The 18,858-nt window shown below is 41.4% G+C and overlaps 1 protein-coding gene and 1 pseudogene across 3 annotated transcripts in view; one reads left to right on the top strand and one right to left on the bottom strand.

Moving 5' to 3' along the window:
• Positions 1 to 13,991, top strand: part of vezf1b (vascular endothelial zinc finger 1b) — a 34,127-nt gene extending 20,136 nt beyond the window's left edge. The window contains exons 5-7 of one of the 3 annotated variants that reach the window (XM_088380718.1): positions 5,593 to 5,634; positions 6,241 to 6,306; positions 6,497 to 13,991. In XM_088380718.1, coding sequence (XP_088236844.1) covers positions 5,593 to 5,634; positions 6,241 to 6,306; positions 6,497 to 6,864 — 476 coding nt within the window. In that variant the 3' untranslated portion in view covers positions 6,865 to 13,991. The remainder of the gene's footprint in view (positions 1 to 5,592; positions 5,635 to 6,240; positions 6,307 to 6,496) is intronic. The other 2 variants (XM_088380719.1, XM_088380720.1) reach the window with 2 other exon arrangements.
• Positions 13,992 to 15,438: 1,447 nt separating this feature from the next.
• LOC148394840 (5S ribosomal RNA) lies at positions 15,439 to 15,557 on the bottom strand (annotated as a pseudogene).
• Positions 15,558 to 18,858: the final 3,301 nt, after the last annotated feature.

Consider the following 18,858-nt stretch of genomic DNA (forward strand, 5'->3'; position numbering starts at 1 on the left):
ACAGGGACCGAAACACCCTTATCAGTTGGCTCGGCACCTCGTACTCCTGAAGCACCCGCCACAGAACCTCCCGAGGGACACGGTTCTCCAAGTCTACAAAACACATGTGGACTGGTTGGGCGAACTCCCATGCACCCTCGAGGATCCTGCCGAGGGTGTAGAGCAGGTCCACTGTTCCACGGCCAGGACGAAAGCCACACTGCTCCTCCTGAATCCGAGGTTCGACCTCCCGACGGACCCTCCTCTCCAGGACCCCTGAATAGACCTTACCAGGGAGGCTGAGGAGTGTGATTCAAGATTCAAGAGTTTTTTATTCGCCATGTTTGAGCGTGCCAAACAAGGAATTTGACTTTGGTAAATCACAGCCTCTGTTCAACATTTAGGTGACTAACAACACTCAGGACATGTGAAAAATGAAAGATATTCTCAAACATCCCCTGATCTTAAACTCCCAAGAGGGCAAGGAAAAACTCAAAACTCCAGCAAGGGGAAATGAGAAACCTTGAGAAGAGACCACAGATGGGAGGGTCCCTCTTCTAGGATGACCAGGCTGCAATGGATGCAGAGAGGACACATAGTACAAACAGTGTAGACAAAAAAGGTGTGGAAAGCGGGATGTTATTGCACAGTAATGACTCTGAGACTCTAAGAGTGGTGTGAGTTCATCAGAGCGACAGCCTGGGGGAAGAAGCTGTCTCTGTGTCTGCTGGTTTTAGTGTACAGAGCTCTATAACGGCGTCCGGAGGGGAATAGTTCAAACAGGCTGCAACCTGGGTGCGAAGGGTCTGTTGAGATGTTACTTGCACGTTTCCTGGTCCTGGACAAGTCTTGGATTGATGGGAGGTTGATTCCAATTATCTTTTCTTTTCTATCTTTTCCCCTGTAATTGGAACACACCCTCCGGTCCCCCTTCTTAAAAGGGGGAACCACCACCCCAGTCTGCCAATCCAGAGGCACTGTCCCCGATGTTCACGCAATGTTGTAGAGGCGTGTCAGCCATGACAACCCCAGAACATCCAGAGCCTTTAAGAACTCCGGGCGGATCTCATCCACCCCCGGGGCCTTGCCACCGAGGAGTTTTTTTAACTACCTCAGTGACTTCGACCCCAGAGATTGGAGAATCCGCCTCAGAGTCTCCAGGCCTTGCTTCCTCAATGGAAGGCGTGTAGGTGGAATTGAGGAGGTCTTCGAAGTATTCTCCCCACCGATTCACGACGTCCCGAGTCGAGGTCAGCGGCACGCCATCCCCACTGTAAACAGTGTTGACGTTGCACTGCTTCCCCCTCCTGAGACGCCGGATGGTGGACCAGAATTTCCTCGAAGCCGTCCAAAAGTCATTCTCCATGGCCTCACCAAACTCTTCCCACGCCCGGGTTTTTGCCTCAGCAACCACCGAAGCCGCGTTCCGCTTGGCCATCCGGGACCTGTCAGCTGCCTCCGGAGTCCCACAGGCCAAAACGGCCCGATAGGACTCCTTCTTCAGCTTGACGGCATCCCTTACCGCCGGTGTCCACCAGCGGGTTCGGGGATTGCCGCCACGACAGGCACCAACGACCTTACGGCCACAGCTTCGGTCGGCCGCCTCAACAATGGAGGCGCGGAACATGGTCCACTCAGACTCAATGTCCCCCGCCACCCCCGGGACGTGGGAAAAGCTCTGCCGGAGGTGGGAGTTGAAGCTCTTCCTGACAGGAGATTCTGCCAGACGTTCCCAGCAGACCCTCACAGAGCGTTTGGGTCTGCCAGGTCGGACCGGCATCTTCCCCCACCATCGGAGCCAACCCACCACCAGGTGGTGATCAGTTGACAGCTCCGCCCCTCTCTTCACCTGAGTGTCCATAACATGCGGCCGTAAATCCGATGACACGACTACAAAGTCGATCATCGAACTGTGGCCTAGGGTGTCCTGGTGCCAAGTGCACACATGGACACCCTTATGTTTGAACATGGTGTTCATTATTGAAAATCCGTGTCAAGCACAGAAGTCCAATAATAGAACACTGCTCGGGTTCAGATCGGGGGGCCCGTTCCTCCCAATCACGTCCTTCCAGGTCTCACTGTCATTGCCCACGTGAGCATTGAAGTCACCCAGTAGAACGATGGAGGCCCCCAAAGGAGCGCTCTCCAGCACTTCCTCCAGGGACTCCAAGAAGGGTGGGTACTCTGAGCTGCCGTTTAGTGCATAGACACAAACAACAGTCAGGACCCGTCCCCCCACCCGAAGGCGGAGGGAGGCTACCCTCTCGTTCACCGGGGTGAACTCCAATGTGCAGGCGCCCAGCCGGGGGGCAATAAGTATACCCACACCTGCTCGACGCCTCTCACCGTGGGCAACTCCAGAGTGGAAGAGAGTCCAGCCCCTCTCGAGAGGGCTTGTATCGGAACCCAAACTGTGCGTGGAGTCTAGTCGGAATTTTTCTGCCTCGCACACCAGCTCGGGCTCCTTTCCAGCCAGAGAGGTGACATTCCATGTACCAAGAGCCAGCTTCTGCAGCCGGGGATCAGACCGCCAAGGTCCCTGCCTTTGGCCGTCGCCCAGCTCACGTTGCACCCGACCCCTTTGGCCCCTCCCACAGGTGGTGAGCCCATGGTGAGCCCATGGGAATATATATATATATATATTCCCATGGGCTCACCATATATATATATATATATATATATATATTTATTTATTATTTAACATTAATGATGCAATGTTAGTGTGAATAATGTTGGAAAATAACACATCTGTTTACTTTTGAGTTAAGTTGTAGAACCAGCATTAACCAAAATTGGTAAACAGGATTATGCAATTAAGGTGCAATCCTAGTCATTTAAAGTGCACGCATCTTGTTGATGTTACTGTCCAAAGCAAAAGTTGTCACGACTACACTCGGGGCAGCACGCTGCTACTTTGTCATAAAAGAAAAAAGATGCCAACAAACCCAAGAAAAAGACAAAGAAGCAGATCCAAAATAAATGGCTGTCATGGCTACCAACTTTCATCAAATTGTTTGAGAATTGAACAAGCGCTGTCTTTTTAAAGTACATGCATTGGCTTTGCCTCCTTTAGGAATGAAGTCACAACACCGACAGAGGTCTAGCATTATCATTCGCATCTAACTTCGTTGCACTCAGATTAGCAATTGGAAACCTTCAATGGCTACAAAGAGTTTTAGAATGGACAGCAGGTGTCTGGACTTGTTGACATTCAAGTTTGATCACTGCACTACTCTTAAATGTCTTACATGTTTTATTTACAGCATAGCAGAGCGAAGTATGACGACGTCACGTTTGTTCTTCAATTTTGTTGGTGCCACCCAATGCCCAGATAGAGAAACTAGTTAAACACCTAAATGTTACCTAAAGCACTCTTCATTTTCTTCAACTTTTATTAGAATTACGCTATCAGTAGAGTGGTAGAGCAGTCGTCCAATAACTGAAAGGTCGGCTGTTTGATTTCTGCTCTGCCCGAGTCATGGGTGATTGTGTCCTTGGGCAAAACGCTTCATCATCCACCTTGCCTCCAGTCCCACTCACACTGGTGTGTGAATGTTTGGTGGTGATCGGTAGGGCTGTAGGCGCGCACTGGCAGCCACGTTTCTGTCAGCCTGCTCTCGGGCAGCTGTGGCTACTAAAGTAGTTCACCACCACGAGTGTGAATGGTTGCGCGTATGAGTAGAAGAGTTATTATTAAAATAATTTATTAAATTCATACTCTTACTGCAGCAGGATTGGCCGCAGGATACCCCTTTGAACTCAAATTAAATTCCATTCTGATTTGCCCCTATAATGAGTATTTTCATTCCATTTTGGTTTTATTCTAATTGTAATAGAAGACTCTATGTAAACCTGACGATTGATTATCTTTGTGTTTAATCTGTAAAGGATGTTTGAAAACGGCAGCTTTTACTTGAGGGAAATAGTGAGCTATATTTCCCCCTATTTTATGACATGTAAGAGAGTGAAACTGTAACTGAAGCATTGTTTGTGCATTCTCTACTCTATTTGGAGCAATATCCTGTTTTTACAAAACTTACTTTTTTTTTTAATCAGCAATTTTTTATATTTTTAAATCTGATTAATCAACTACCCCACAACCTTCCAGTCTCAGGGCGGACACTCTACTACTAGGCCACTGAGCTAGAATCCAATACAATCCAACTTCATTTACATAGCGCATTTTACATCAGCTAAAGCTGTAACAGCACTTTACATATAACGATGGGACAACCACAAAAACAGTAAATGGTAAAGCAGCAATAGTAAATTTAACTACAGATTAATAAACGGTAGTAGAACAATAACAACAAATTCAGTAGAAACCCAAAGAATAAAAAATGGGTCTTCAAACAAGTTTTAAAAATAAACAGAGAGACTGTTTGCCAAATATTTAAAAGGAGGTCATACCATAAGGAAGAACCATCCCTATTCACAACCCAATCTTCATGTATTCGGGGAATGGCAACCATTTGACTTGTGGACTGTATTGTGAATAGAAAACTCAGCCTCGAAGGACTGCATGCTAAACCAGTTGTGGCGCAACATCTATGTGTGTGGTGTTCTGTTTCAACTCAACTCCAACCGGAACCGTTTACTTATAGATCACAACCACAGCAGCTTGCAAGGAACTGGAGTGGCAGACGAAACACAATATGACCAAAACTGTTAAATGCCTGATCTCTCCAGGCACTACCACAAGGCCAGCTCAGTGGCCTAGTGGTAGAGCGTCTGTCCTGAAACTGGAAGGTGGGTTCAAACCCTGGCCGGGTCATACCAAAGACTATAAAAATGGGACCCATTGCCTCCCTGCTTGGCACTCAGCATTAAGGGTTGGAATTGGGGGGTTAGATCACCAAATGATTCCCAGGCGCGGCACCGCTGCTGCCCACTGCTCCCTTCGGGGATGGGTTAAATGCAGAGACAAATTTCACCGCACCCAGTTGTGTGTGTGACAACCATTGGGACTTTAACTTTCTTGTAGAGTTTGCCAAATCTAAAAAAGATCTTTTAAGAATTGAAGAATTCTTGTGCACCAAGCCTTAGAAATGTTCATCATAAATCATAGTATTCATACAGCTGAAGAACTGAAAGTAGCGCAATGTCACCTTGCAATTGACAAAATAGATTTCCACCATGGTGAATGGGTCATCACCCTGCCATAGCAGCCTAAGGGTCCATTGTCATCCGTTACATTTCTGCTGCCGGCCCACTACATTTCAATAGAGATAATCCAAATGAAATGGCATGGTGGCCAAATGACCCACATCGCAGGATTTAACAAACAGAGAAAAACTGTATCCACATAAAATTTAAGAGATCTGAGACCTATTCACAATAAATTATATTTTACACATTGAATAATGAAAAAAAATATTGTTCAAAATAAGTTATTTTTGACCAACATAAATAACTTGGCGATTCATTTCCGACCCAAATTATCTTACAAACTCAATAAAAGGATATCAAAGATTGTTTTACAAAAGTAGGGAAAAAAATCAGATTTTTAGGCAAATAAAAAAATACCTTTAACCACGCCATCCAAAACCCCCAGATGATGGCAATGTTGCCCTGTGTTTTTGTAACCCCATATGTGTCTGTATTTTTGAATAGGCATAAGTGACTGGCAGTGGAACCACTCAGGGCCACGAAAAGGTAATCCAGTCCTGTAGTTGGTAGCAGAAACTACCATGATAACATGCCATGATATAGTCACATGTGGCCAGTTTTTAGTCATGTTGCACCATTTCCCCATGAAGACATGTGTTTTCTCTGAGGGCTGGTAAATTTCAGGTTTCTCTGTTTTTGTAGTATGTACAGTATAATTGTGCCAGTGTTAGGTTAAAGTTCATGAAGCAGGATCAGTAGATTATTTGAATTAACAAAAAACTGGACCATTGCACAGGTTAGATGCACACTACCTGGCTGTTATCCTGATTGATTAAATAGGTTCCTGCAAACCTTACATATAAAAATGGACTCATAGATGTTACACATAGATGTAACTGGGACACAAATGCCCCAATAGCTAACACTTTTTTTAGACAGTTTGTTGCTGCTTGAGCCAGACTTGCTGACATTGACAATGTCCTTGCCCTAAAATAATCAGATTAACCGTCATGCACTGTCGTGTTCATCTAGTCTGCTGCACATAGATCTGAGGATGTTTTATATCATGTATTAATGTTCAAAATTACAGCTTTTTAAACAATCAGTTAGCCGTTTAGTCTATTGATCCTGCTTTTTGAATTTACCCCTTAGGTGATTTGACGGTAGGAGAGATTTTAAATAACTCCTTCCAAGTCCTAATTGACAACTTTCACAAAGGTAGGTTTCTCCACCAATATTACTACAGTTGACATAATGTTGAAATGATGTCTTTACATTTTCAGCGACCCAGGTAAAGAACGACGGTGCCGATTGGACTGTTGGTTTTACTGTACTTAAGTAGACACTCAAATTCCTACCAAGGTGACTGGGCTTGTTTCTTTTCTTTTTCTTTTTTTATTGACTGTAGATGCCAACAACGTGCACAACAATTCCGCCACGACAACACCGGTCACCAACTCAGCAGCCATCACTTCTGCCATGAACCGTGGCGGCAATGCCAGCAACCCAGTCACCATTGCCGCTCAGATGAACATCACCACCAGCACGGTCAACATTGCAAACCCTGTCAACCTGCAGCATCCCGTCACCATCACAGGCCCTGTGAACCTAGCCTCTGTCAACATCCCCACGACCGCCCACATGAATATTGCCCACCCCGTGGCCATCACCACCCCAATGCCCATGAATATCACCGGCCCACTTAACATTGCCATGAGGCCCATGGAGAGCATGCCTTTTCTGTCCCAGGTTCTGCCATCCTCACCTCCTTGGTAGAGTTTGTTTTCTAGCTGCTGAGTAACTGTTGAGAATGTAACTGCCTAATAATAGATGAACCTGTCAAAATCTGACTATAATTGCGTTCTCAGTGGATGGGCAATATGCCTAACACTGAAGTTAGCATACCGTCCTCAATAATGCAATGACACCCTACAACCCGCATGGATTATGAATAGCAAAAATCAGTGCTAATATTAATTTGTTAATTGTTTATTTGTTTGTATTTATAAGAGGGAAATGCTAGGGAAAAATCTTCGTCATTATAGTAATTTGTAAACAATGATCTACATACTGTATCTGACAAATTAATTCATCACATTGATGCAAAATGATGTAAATGAAATATTACCTCCAAAGCTATCCCTACAAATTTCTACAACAGAACAACTCCTTTCCTCATTCGGAAAATCCGAAAGGAGTTTAAGGACTTTCGCGGTGCATCCCCGTCTTGCAAAATAGAGAGGCGAGAGGACCTTTATCTTTTAATGGGACAAACAGTAGAAGATCAACTGTTTGGGTGGTGTCTAATTTAAATGAACCCACTATATAGTTTTAATCCAAACATGAAAGCAATCGTTTATGCCAAAGATTTTCCAAGCAACATGTTTCCCTTTTGAATTCTATATTTGAAGATTGGGAAACCCAAATACATTTAATTAGCATACTACCTGACTGAGGCCTCACATTAGAAGCTGCTACAGGCAGTTAACTTTAAGTTTGCACCATGTCGTATTTTAATCTATGCTGACATCATTGCATCACAAAAATCTAATTTTAATTTAATTGGGATGTTGTATAAAACTTAAATGGATTATTTGATTTGAAAATCATTTCCTGCCTATAGCCCATTGAACACACTACAAAGATATTTATTATCTTAAAAAAAAATTCTGCAATAATACACATTTTGGAACATGTTCCAAAATAGCTGGCAAGCATATGTTACTTCACCTTTCTTTTCCTTTCCTTCCCTTTCACCTTTCCTTTCCACACAATCTTGCTTGATGTACAACTTCAATTGTTAAGTAGTATTTTCAGTAAGACACAGGTCTGGACTGCTGCCAGGCAAGTATAGTGCTCATATTCGTATTAAAAGGCCTCACTGTTGTAACGTGCAGAATGTGCCTTTGAATTGACTTGCTGAAATACTCTGGGACGTTCCTTGAAAAACACGTTGTTTGGATGGCAGCATATGATGCTCCAAAACCTGTATATACTGTTTTGGCATTAACAATGCCCTCACAGATGTGCAACTAACCCTAACCACACTCCCATACCATCACTGATGTTGGTTTTTGATTGTCGCGCTGATAACAGTCCAAATGTTTTTTTCGCTTTAGCCCGGAGTAAACAATGTCCATCCATGACTGCCCAAAAATATTTTGAAATGTGGACTCATCAGACCATAGCACTCTTTTCAACTCTACGTCACTCCATCTTAGTTAAGCTTGGGCCCATAGAAACTAGCAACTTTTCTGGGTTTTTATTGATAGATGGCTTTCGTTTACCTGGTAGACTTTTGACTCGTATTTGAACATACAGTCAAACCTCAGTTTTCGACCACAATCCATTCCAGAAGGCGGTTCGAGAAGTGAATCGTTCGAATTCCGAATCTATTTTTCCCATTACAAATAATGGAAAAAAAATGTAATCTGTTCCAAGACTAAAAAAAACGCCTTTTTTAAGCATTTTTTTATTTGCGCATTTTTGTCCGATCGCGCAACTGCAGCGCACATCCAAATGCGCAACCGTAGCGCGCCGCTGACCACGCAACTGCACCGCGCTGGTCGCATTATTGTGACAGAGCTGTCGCTGAAATTTAAAAAATATTTTTAAAGTCCTGATGTACTTTCCAAAATGTTTGTGGACCTCAGTGCGCAGGGAGCTTAATTTGTTCCGATCACGCAACTGCAGCACGCCGGGTGCTCACTGTCACATTGCTTTAAGAGCGTCTTTGTGTTTTAGGATGGCTTAACTGCTCCCACTTGCTTTCTTTGGAGGCATGATTAGGGGTTAATACAATCCTCAAAGTAATGAAAATACAATAACAACGAACAGAGTCAGTCGGCATCCGGGTCACGCGGTTGGGTTTTCTCGGGTCCTCTCGGCTCATCTTGCGAGGTTCGACCTCCGAATTTTTGTTCGAACCGAAGCAAAAAAAATTCGAATTTTTTTGTTCAAATTTCGATTTGTTCGAGAACCGGGACCGAGGTTTGACTGTATTTGAATTTAAACTGTACTCTGCGTCCCTTTTGCGGTAAATTGTTTTGGACAAATCTCTTCTCAGAGTTGTTGGTCTATGAGATGAAGATAGCAGGCAGACGGATTGCTTATATGGCACACCTGCTTCTTGACCTAAAGTGCTTCTTTTTGCTCTTTCTTGTCCATAACACCCCCACATCCTTTCACACAGACAAGTAAGTCTCAGGCTCTTCCATTGTAACAGTGGAAAACGTTAACTAGCATTTTTACCTGCTTTTTGAAGCCTTTAAAATGTCATTATTTCCTCTATTCTTAACGTTTTTTTCCTACATATATGGGGCACTTGAGCAATGCTAACGTTGCAAGCAGCTAATGCTGGCAACAGGCGCCATCCGCTAAAGTGCCAGTGTAATTTTTTACCGCCCTTAATTAGCAATTGAATGTTCTTTCAATACAACATTGTGACTGTCATAAATATTTTGAATTTTTGCTGCGGCTGGCTTGACTTCTTCGTGGGTCTTTAGTTCCAGAGCACTGTCCATGTAAATGAGAAAAATGCCGTGAGCAATTTTTTTTAACAGTTACCTGGATTGCTCGAGGATTTTCTCAAAGTTTTGTGAGCCCAATTGGCAGGATCCTACCATAGAAATGTTTCCGTTTTTTTTTTTTTTAATGCCGTACCGCCTGAGGGATTGAAACTCACAGGGATTCATTGTTTGTTTTTGGCCTGTACGATACGATGAGATTTCTTCAGATTCTCTGAATTTTTATAGATGTTGTGGATCCTCGATGATTAAATCCCTGAATTTCTTGCAATTGTACATTAAGAAACGTTTAGCAAAAAAAAAAAAAAAAACAGTTAACATGCTTACCTGTGAAATGTTCCAAACAGGGTTTTCTTTTCTTCGTTTTTAAGCCTTGCTAATTTTTACTACTTTTGTTTCCCCTGTCCCAGCCTTTTTGCTAACACGCTACAGACATCAAATTTAAAGTACTTGTAAATAATAATGTTAAAAAACAAGACATTGTCTGTTTGATCTTTAAATCCTTTGTCATTGTAGTGTATTCAGTAGAACATGGGTTGAAAGGGATTTCCAAATCATTGAATCTGATTTTACATTTTACTCGACATCCCAGGTTCATTGGAATTGAGATTTGTAGAAAATATCTTGACTCAAACTTTTATATCGTTACATTATAATACAGGTTTTTCAAACAGATACTCACTAGTATTTCTAATATTGAAGGTTTTTTCACCAATTATTACATTGTCAGCAGTTACACTCCAAACCATAATTTTATTTTTTGCTTGTTATACTTTAGTTGTTATTATTTTTAACGTAATAGATACTGTAAGTGGTTGTTAACCAGTTCATCGCAGCTGTTTTGCTAACAAACACAAATTTGTTATGCGCTGGGCATTTGATGTCAATAAATGTGATACCTTACTACAACAAATCATACGCCCAGGTGTATTGCCGGAGGGTGAAAAATGCTTCCTACTAAAATGGTTTAATATTTTTAGTTTTAAAAGATTTTATAGGACTAATCAGTATTTAATAGTTTCTGTATTTTAAAGGTTAGAGTGGAGGGTGAGCGGTGTTGAGCAATATTTTGGATTGCGTTGTTGTTTCTGAGACTGGCTAGAATAATTGTTTCAAATCAACTCTTCCCGTATATTTAAATGGCGGGAAACTGGTCACTTGTCATCACTGCTGGATACTCTTCACACTTTAGCAATCTCATCAGTTTTGGATGGATAGATAGATACATGAGGACATGATAGTTAATGGTACTGAAAAAACCTTTTTGTTTTTTTGTTTGTTTTTCAACTGAAAGCAAGTCTCCTGAGGCGTTGCCTTTAAAATACAGTGTTATCTAAGGTCAAATAGAAAAAATCTGTTTTTCTGTTTTCTGTCTTTTTCTTTGAACTGTAGAGGTCAATAGATTTGCTTAGTTGCACATGGACAGTGCAAGCCCAAAGTTGTTTGGTATATTAGAATGTTTACTTGAGCGGGTATAGGATCCCAATTCTGTAAGTTAAACTCAGATATCTGACTGAGATTAGTCTTTTATAATATATTAATGACTGGTCTTTGTGTGTGTAAATATGAAACAATATTTAGTTGCCTTTTACCGGTGAAAGCGCCAGTTTGACTTTGCACCACCAGCTACAATGCAAGATTTGTCTAAGCATTGTTATGGCCGTCCAATAGCAGGAGTGCCAAAAACAGTACCAAATTCCTTTGAATTTAAAGTCATAGTGGCTTTTTTTGTGGCAGAGGAACAATCCCATTGGACAAAAAAAGTTTGCATGTCACACATGATTGAGGTGTTGTTGATATCCTATTCTGGCATAAAAAACACAAGTTGTGGCTGTTAAAAAACAAACACAACAGTTTGCCAGTACACTCTTCAAAGCCTTACTGACGAGGAAACACGGGAAAATCATCACCAGCATTCTTTTCGAAATATTTTTCAAGTAATTTTTTCATACCAATTTGTTCTTTGTAATCTCACTAGTCTAAACAGGATTTTGATTAATATTGTGTTGGTGGAATTAAATAATGTAAATTAATCCACCCATTTTTATCAATTTCAGGGTGCAGCTGTCATTCTATTGCCCCATTGTCGTCGAATAAAATTGTCAACATTGCAAATGTCATGTGCCCAAACCCAAAACAGGTGGAGCGTAGCGATTGCAGTGCGAGCCCAAGGATACTTTGAAAGCAATTTCAGTCAACCGCAAATGGCGGTAGAAAGTTAAAATGACTGCACCCTGAAATGGATGAAAATAGGATAATTAAGATGCTTAATTCTTATTCCACCAATGCTGGATTAATCAACATACTGTGTCTAGACTAATGGCACATGGAAATATTGTTGCATAGAAACTGTTTGACTGATTTTGAACCCTCGATTTTCCAATTTGTTTTTTTTAATGCTGATTAACCATATCTATGACAGAATTTCATCAGTATTAATTGGTATTGAACACTAGGTGTTAGAGATAGCTGATCTTAAAACTAATTCAACACAAGTTTTGAGCTCTTGCCCATAACCATTTCAGGAATTATATTTTCTTGTGGGGAAAAAAACACCAGTCTAAGTTTAATTCACTGTGAGGACGCAAAGGTTTAGTGAAATTTCACTTTTTCAGTTTTCTTGTCAAAGGTTTTAGGTATGGTTATTGAATCAAAGCAACATCTTTATGAAGTGAAGTTCTCAACATTAACGCAACATGAAAGCATAAGCAGATTTATTTCTCACGTTTTTTAAAGCAACAGTAACCTACCGCATTGGTTTGAAAATTTCAATTGTCATTCATCAATGGTACGCCCAGCCTGCATGGACTTATAAAACAAAAAACAATCAAGTTAACATTTGCAATGACTCATGACTGTGCAAGACAAACTTTTTTTTTAACATTTGCTGGCTTTTTTGCAGTCTTATGTCACAAAATGTTAGTTTTGACATGTTGATCTTTTTCAGTGATACCCAAACATGAATATGTTCCTTATATATGTTTTGTTTTCCCATGCAAAATAATTCTGTGGCTTTATCCAGACAATTTTGACTGTGAAGCCTGTTTGAAGTTCAGGATGTTGTTCATTGAAAACTCCGAAGCACTTGCAGCAAACCAGGATATGCACACTACAACAGAGTGGTACTTAAAGCGGCATTTTAGTTTGTGGTAATAAGATAAGGATTTCTGTTTGTTGTTCCCCATGCTTCATTTTTGGTAATCTCGCTGTTCTCATTTCATTGTGTGCATGTCAACACTGTCCTCCAAGTGAAATGCTCTTATGTGGAATGGCATTGTGATCTTGGAAATGTGTAATTCATTTCATATAAATTTTTTATTCACAATGTTGCATGAGGACTGAGCTTGTCTTTTATAGGTTTAAGTTGACCAACATTTTTTTTTTATAGAAGGATAGTGACATAGAAAAGTAAAACACTAAAAAAAATGGTTAAAATCAAGCATGTGCTGTCATATTACTTTTTCTAGTGGCCGCAAACAAATGTGCCTGAATTACTAAGCAAGATTTTTCCACATGCTGATGCTTCCTCCTTGTCTTGTTTGATGTAATATACTGTGAAGGAAGCCAGATATCAAACATCCAAACTATGGCATAAGCAATTTATTTGATGAAACATGATGGTGGTGTTTGTCCAGTTAAAGTTAAACCTTGAAATGAGATATGAGTTATGACTGTGCAAGAAACTGACTTTTTTTTTTTTTTTAAATCAATAACTTTGGGTGGGAGGAGAATTTGGGGAAAAAAATATTTGGCCAAATCATCTGTTTTTGAGGAATGGGAGTGGGACGGGGTTAATATGGAAAATGTTGTGAAGGCAAATGAATGTATATCTTTGTACAAACCGTTTAGAACAGAGGACTTAGTTATAGTTATGACAGACATGCAAGGAAAAAACCTTTTATAAAACATTTTGTATTAGATTATTAACAGTGATAAGTTTTGTACATACGTATGAAGGCTAGGCTTTCTGGTTAGCAGAAAGGTAAAACATTCCTACATTTTTTTTAAAATGTATGTTCATGGAAAATAATTATGTAAACATGCGCAGGTTTTATGTACCTTTTATTTGGGTTTGTCTAAATAAAAGAAAACAGTAAAACATGATTGTCAACTGGCCATGTTCGACCTACGTATGTCTGACGCTTTTTGGGTGGCTAAGGTGGTTTGATGCCTAGAGCTAAGAAAACCCCACAATATCCATGGATGTGAACAGTGTGTTTACGAGCTAACCGTGTGTTTACGGGCAAGGTGGCGCACAGTTGGCCTGTTTGCTGTAAACCGCCGCTGTGAAGATGGTTATTGACAGATTGAGAGCGTGTGCCAAAAAACGAGCAAAAGTTCTTTTTCCATTCTTTAATTATTAAACTTGGAAATGTTGATGTGTGTTTGTGTGCTTTCTGACGTCAGTAACTACATATTGTTGGATACTTAGTATATAATTAAAACAGTTTTTTTTTCCCCTTTCAAAATTTGAAGCTCTGTTCCGCTACACAGACTGAAATAATAGTCAAGATGTGTTCATTGATTTGTAGTGGATATTTTTGTCAATATAGGCTAGTAAATTTTTCTAGAATGTCTCCTATTTCTCCAAAATGACGTATAAAGTATATGATGGAAATTTGAGTTGTAGTAGTTAAAGGCCTCCCTTTACCATCTAGAGTGAGAACAAGAAGGGTGTTCTACTAGATTTTGTATCTTTTGTTTTTGTGTAAATTCGCAATAACGCATATCTGAACTGGTCTTGCAAAGGCAACAGCAGAAGTCACTGATTTGCTGGTATGTCATTACCCCCTAAAGAGGGGTTCGGTGAATGCGCATATGAAACTGATGGGGTTCGGTACCTCCCAAAAGGTTAAGAACCACTGCATTAGATTTATGATTGGTGGAAAGTGATCCTGTGAAAATTTCCCTGTGTTTTAAACTATACTGTCAAAGTATAACTTGCTGCTGAAACGAATGAGCTTTTCTCGGATATTCTCACTGGAACTTGTATGGGGGGGAATCAAGCATTTAGAATGGTAGTCCGGTAACGTTTTAGCAGTCCACCAGGTGTCATTAGTGTTCTCGTGTAACAACGGACGTGATGTGTGAAACAACCTGCCCTATGGTTGCATCGTGAGAGTTGGGTATAGTATATTGAGCACATAATTGCTGTTTAAAAGTTAGAATGTTCTTTATTTCTGAAGTCTTAACCATAGTTATATGTATTCTCAGACATGACAAATGGAATCTCTCAAAAGGTCCTTAAAGTCAAGTAAAAAATGGACCGAACCTCTAAATTGGGTCAGTTTGAAAATAATAATGATAAATCCCCCAACACTGTCAAAATCAGAATGCAGCAGTCATCACAAAGAATAATGGGCTCTGGTCTTTTAAAAAAAAAAAAAATCCAAACTATTTACAAAAGCCTCATTTCAAGTAAGAAGTCCTTATTGTCCATCACTGACCTAAGGAAGAAAATCCATGCAAGCAGGGCCGATTTTAGCATCCTCAAGAGATAGCCATCCATCCATTTTCTCTACCGCTTGTCCCCACGGGGGTCGCGGGAGCCTATCCCAGACACCCTGAACCGGTTGCCAGCCAATTGCAGGGCACACAGAGACGAACAACCATCCACACTCGCACCTACGTGAAATTTGGAGTGCTCAATCAGCCGATCATGCATGTTTTTATGATGTGGGAGGAAACTGGAGTGCCCGGAGAAAACCCACACAGGCACGGGGAGAACATGCAAACTCCACACAGGGAGGGCCGGCAATGGGTTCGGGCCACCCTCTGAACTGTGAGGTGGACGTGCTAACCAGTGTTCCACTGTGCCGCTCAAAGCTTTTAACATCTGTTATTCCCAGGCGGTCTCCCATCTAAGTACTAACCGGGCCTGGCTCTGTTTAGCTTCAGAAATCTGATGAGATCAGGCGTTCTCAGGGTAGTATGGCCATAAGCCTCGGGAGATAATGCAAAAAAATATGTTAAAACTATGACAGGCCATTATCATAAGGCCATTGCTCTTCACCCTGCTGACGCATTACTGCACTGCGACCTACAGCGACAACCGCATAGTGAAGTTTGCTGACGACACGACTCTGGTGGGTCTCGTCACGAAGGGCAACGAGACTCGGTACAGGTCGGAAGTTGACCTTCTGACCACGTGGTGCAGGGACAACAACCTCCTGCTGAACGTCAATAAGACCAAGGAAATCATTGTTGACTTCCGGAAGTGTCACACAACACACCTGCCGCTGATCATCGACGGTGCTGTGGTGGAGAGGGTGAGCTGCACCAAGTTCCTGGGGGTGCACATCAGTGAGGACCTCTACTGGTCCGCAAACACCTCGTCACTGGCAAAGAAAGCTCAGCGCCGCCTGTACTTTCTGCGGAAGCTCAGGCGTGCATGTGCTCCTCAGGCAGTCCTGTCTATGTTCTACCGTGGCACCATTGAGAGCGTCCTCACCAGTTGCATCGCTGTCTGGGGTGGTAACTGCACTGAACAGAACTTGAAGGCCCTGCAGCGCATAGTGAATATGGCTGGTAAGATTATTGGTGCTTCGCTCCCCTCCCTGAAGGACATTTACACCTCCCATCTCGCCCGCAAGGCAACCTCGATTGCCAGAGATGTGAGTCACCCGGCTCACTCTTTGTTTGACCTTCTGCCCTCAGGGAAGAGGTACAGGTGCCTGCGCTCCCGCACCACCAGACTCGCCAACAGCTTCTTTCTCCAGGCTGTTAGGGCCCTGAACTCGCTGCCCCCTTCTGCGTAGCGTGCGGCACTGTTGCGCTATTTTCGGGAATGTCTGCTGTACGCGCACTTGCTCCTTTTTTTTTCTGCTCCTCTTATTTATTTATTTATTGTTGTGTTATTTATTCATTATTTATTCAGCACGCTTTTGTTATACTTGTTTACTTGTTTGTCTGTTGTGAGCCATGTCTTGTCACCGTGGGATAGGGGGGAACGAAATTTCGGTTTCTTTGTGTGTCTTTGGCATGTGGAGAAATTGACAATAAAGCTGACTTTGACTTTGATCATAAAAGGGTGACTATATGCTCCTAATAGTCTTACATTTCAGTTTTGAATTTATTGAGCTTCTGTTCCAACCTACCGTAATTTCCGGACTATAAGTCGCGGTTTTTTTCATACTTTGGGTGGGGGGGCGACTTATACTCAGGAGCGACTTATATATGTTTTTTTTTCACAAATTTTTACTTGATCATTAAGACATCACTTAAAAGTATAGTTGACCACTTCCCATGTTATTTTTAGTATAGTTGATCACTTAACATGCTTTTATATCTTTATCTTGAACATATTCAAAACATAAAAAATAGAGAAAACATCAAATAAAGCAATTAACACTTTAAAGCACCATATCCAAGTCCACTGTCTGTTTGCTCCTCTTATATTTATTATTATTATTTATTATTATTTGTTTATTTATCATTTATTCAACACTCTTATTTATTCATTGTTTATGCCTTCTTGGGGTTTTTTGTGTTGCTTGTATGGATATGTGTACTATCTCACCGAGGGATAGTGGGAACGTAATTTCAATTTCTTTGTGTGTCTTGGTATATGAAAAAAAAATCCACAATAAAGCAGAGTTTGTCTTTGATAAAACAACCAAATAAACAAAACAAAAAACTACATCTGAAAAAAAATATATTTTCAGACGAAACTGGATGAGGGCGCTTTAAATTTCACCGTTGGCCGTGACTCATCAACTGGGTGGGCTTAAGAAAAATGGCACCAAAAAGAAAGTCATATTTTGCAAGTTACAAACTTCAAGTTGTAAAATATGCCGCTGAAAACAGTAATCGATCAGCAGAAAGAAAGTTTGGAGAACCGTGATGTACCAATGGATTACTATTTCAAGTGACGTCATGGGCACCGCGCGGCGCGACCCACGTAAGGACGACCGGCGTCATTAGCGGTGATCATTTCTAAGTGACACGGAGGACAAAGCGTTTAAAGGAATTAAGGATTTGGAGTGACATAGAAGGTTTGAAAAACTATTATGGCTTTTACGCACGCCCGGTCCTACTCTACTGAGTCGGGGGCCGGCGCTCGGTCGAGTGGCTGTCCGCGAACGGTGCATGGGGCTCGGACATGGCCATTACGCACGCCCGGTCCTCTGCCATGGAGCTATCGTCTCTGGAAGTCCACGCCACCACACGCTTGGAAGTTTGTTTTGTGGAATAAAGAGCCGTTTACCAAACCCACGTCTATCCTTGTACTTTGTTAACGCTACAATATAGTTATATAGTAGATCTGTGGAATAAAGACGAGGCTGACGTCAGGGCGCACGCGCGGCGATGTTGACAAAGGACGAGGAATTTGATCGATGGATTTAATGGATTTAAAGTGCACGGATGGTTTGATAATATTATTGCTTATATTATAGTTATTTGAAATATAGTTTATCTATCGTTATATGAGCCTGTGGAATATTTTGAAGTGCAAGCGCCCTCAGCCGCGCGCAGCCATTGTTGACAAAGAACGATCGATGGATTTAATGAATTGGAGGGACACCGATGGTTTTATAAACATGTTATTTGTGTAATGGTTGTCCTAAATCACTCTATATGTTACGTCAGGCCCGTTCTCAGCTCCTCATTTGTGTTTGTCACGTTAGCATACCTATCGTTTAGCCTGTTGCTATCGTATCGAATGATCGATGGATTTAATGAATTGGAGTGACACCAATGGTTTTATAAACATGTTATCCATCTAATAGTTGTCCTTAATCACTCTATATGTTACATCAGGCCCGTTCTCAGCTCTTTGTTTGTGTTTGTCATGTTAGCATCCCTATCGTTTTGCCTGTTGTTGCTATCGTTTAGCCTGTTGTTGCTCGTTCATGACTGTTTTTGGTGTGGGATTTTGTCGAATAAATTGCCCCCCAAAATGCGACTTATACTCCGGAGCGACTTATATATGTTTTTTTTCACTTTTTGGGGCATTTTATGGCTGGTGCGACTTATACTCCGGAGTGACTTATAGTCCGGAAAATACGGTAGTTAATAATCTACTGATACACTATTCAAATTCAGTTTCTCAATGCAATGACTAAAACTAAACAATACAAATACAATATGCATAAATAGATTTAAACGTTAATGCAATTTTTAATGTTTAAGCAATTAAAATTTCTAAATATGATTCATATCCAAAATCTTCAAAACCTATTGTCTTTTTGTTTGGATGTCCGACAAATTCTTTTTACCCCTGCCAGTGACTAAAAGCCTCGAT

Source organism: Syngnathus floridae, chromosome 7, assembly GCF_059516105.1.
Source record: "Syngnathus floridae isolate MCC-2025c chromosome 7, RoL_Sflo_1.0, whole genome shotgun sequence".
In the NCBI taxonomy this organism is placed as follows: Eukaryota; Metazoa; Chordata; class Actinopteri; order Syngnathiformes; family Syngnathidae; genus Syngnathus; species Syngnathus floridae.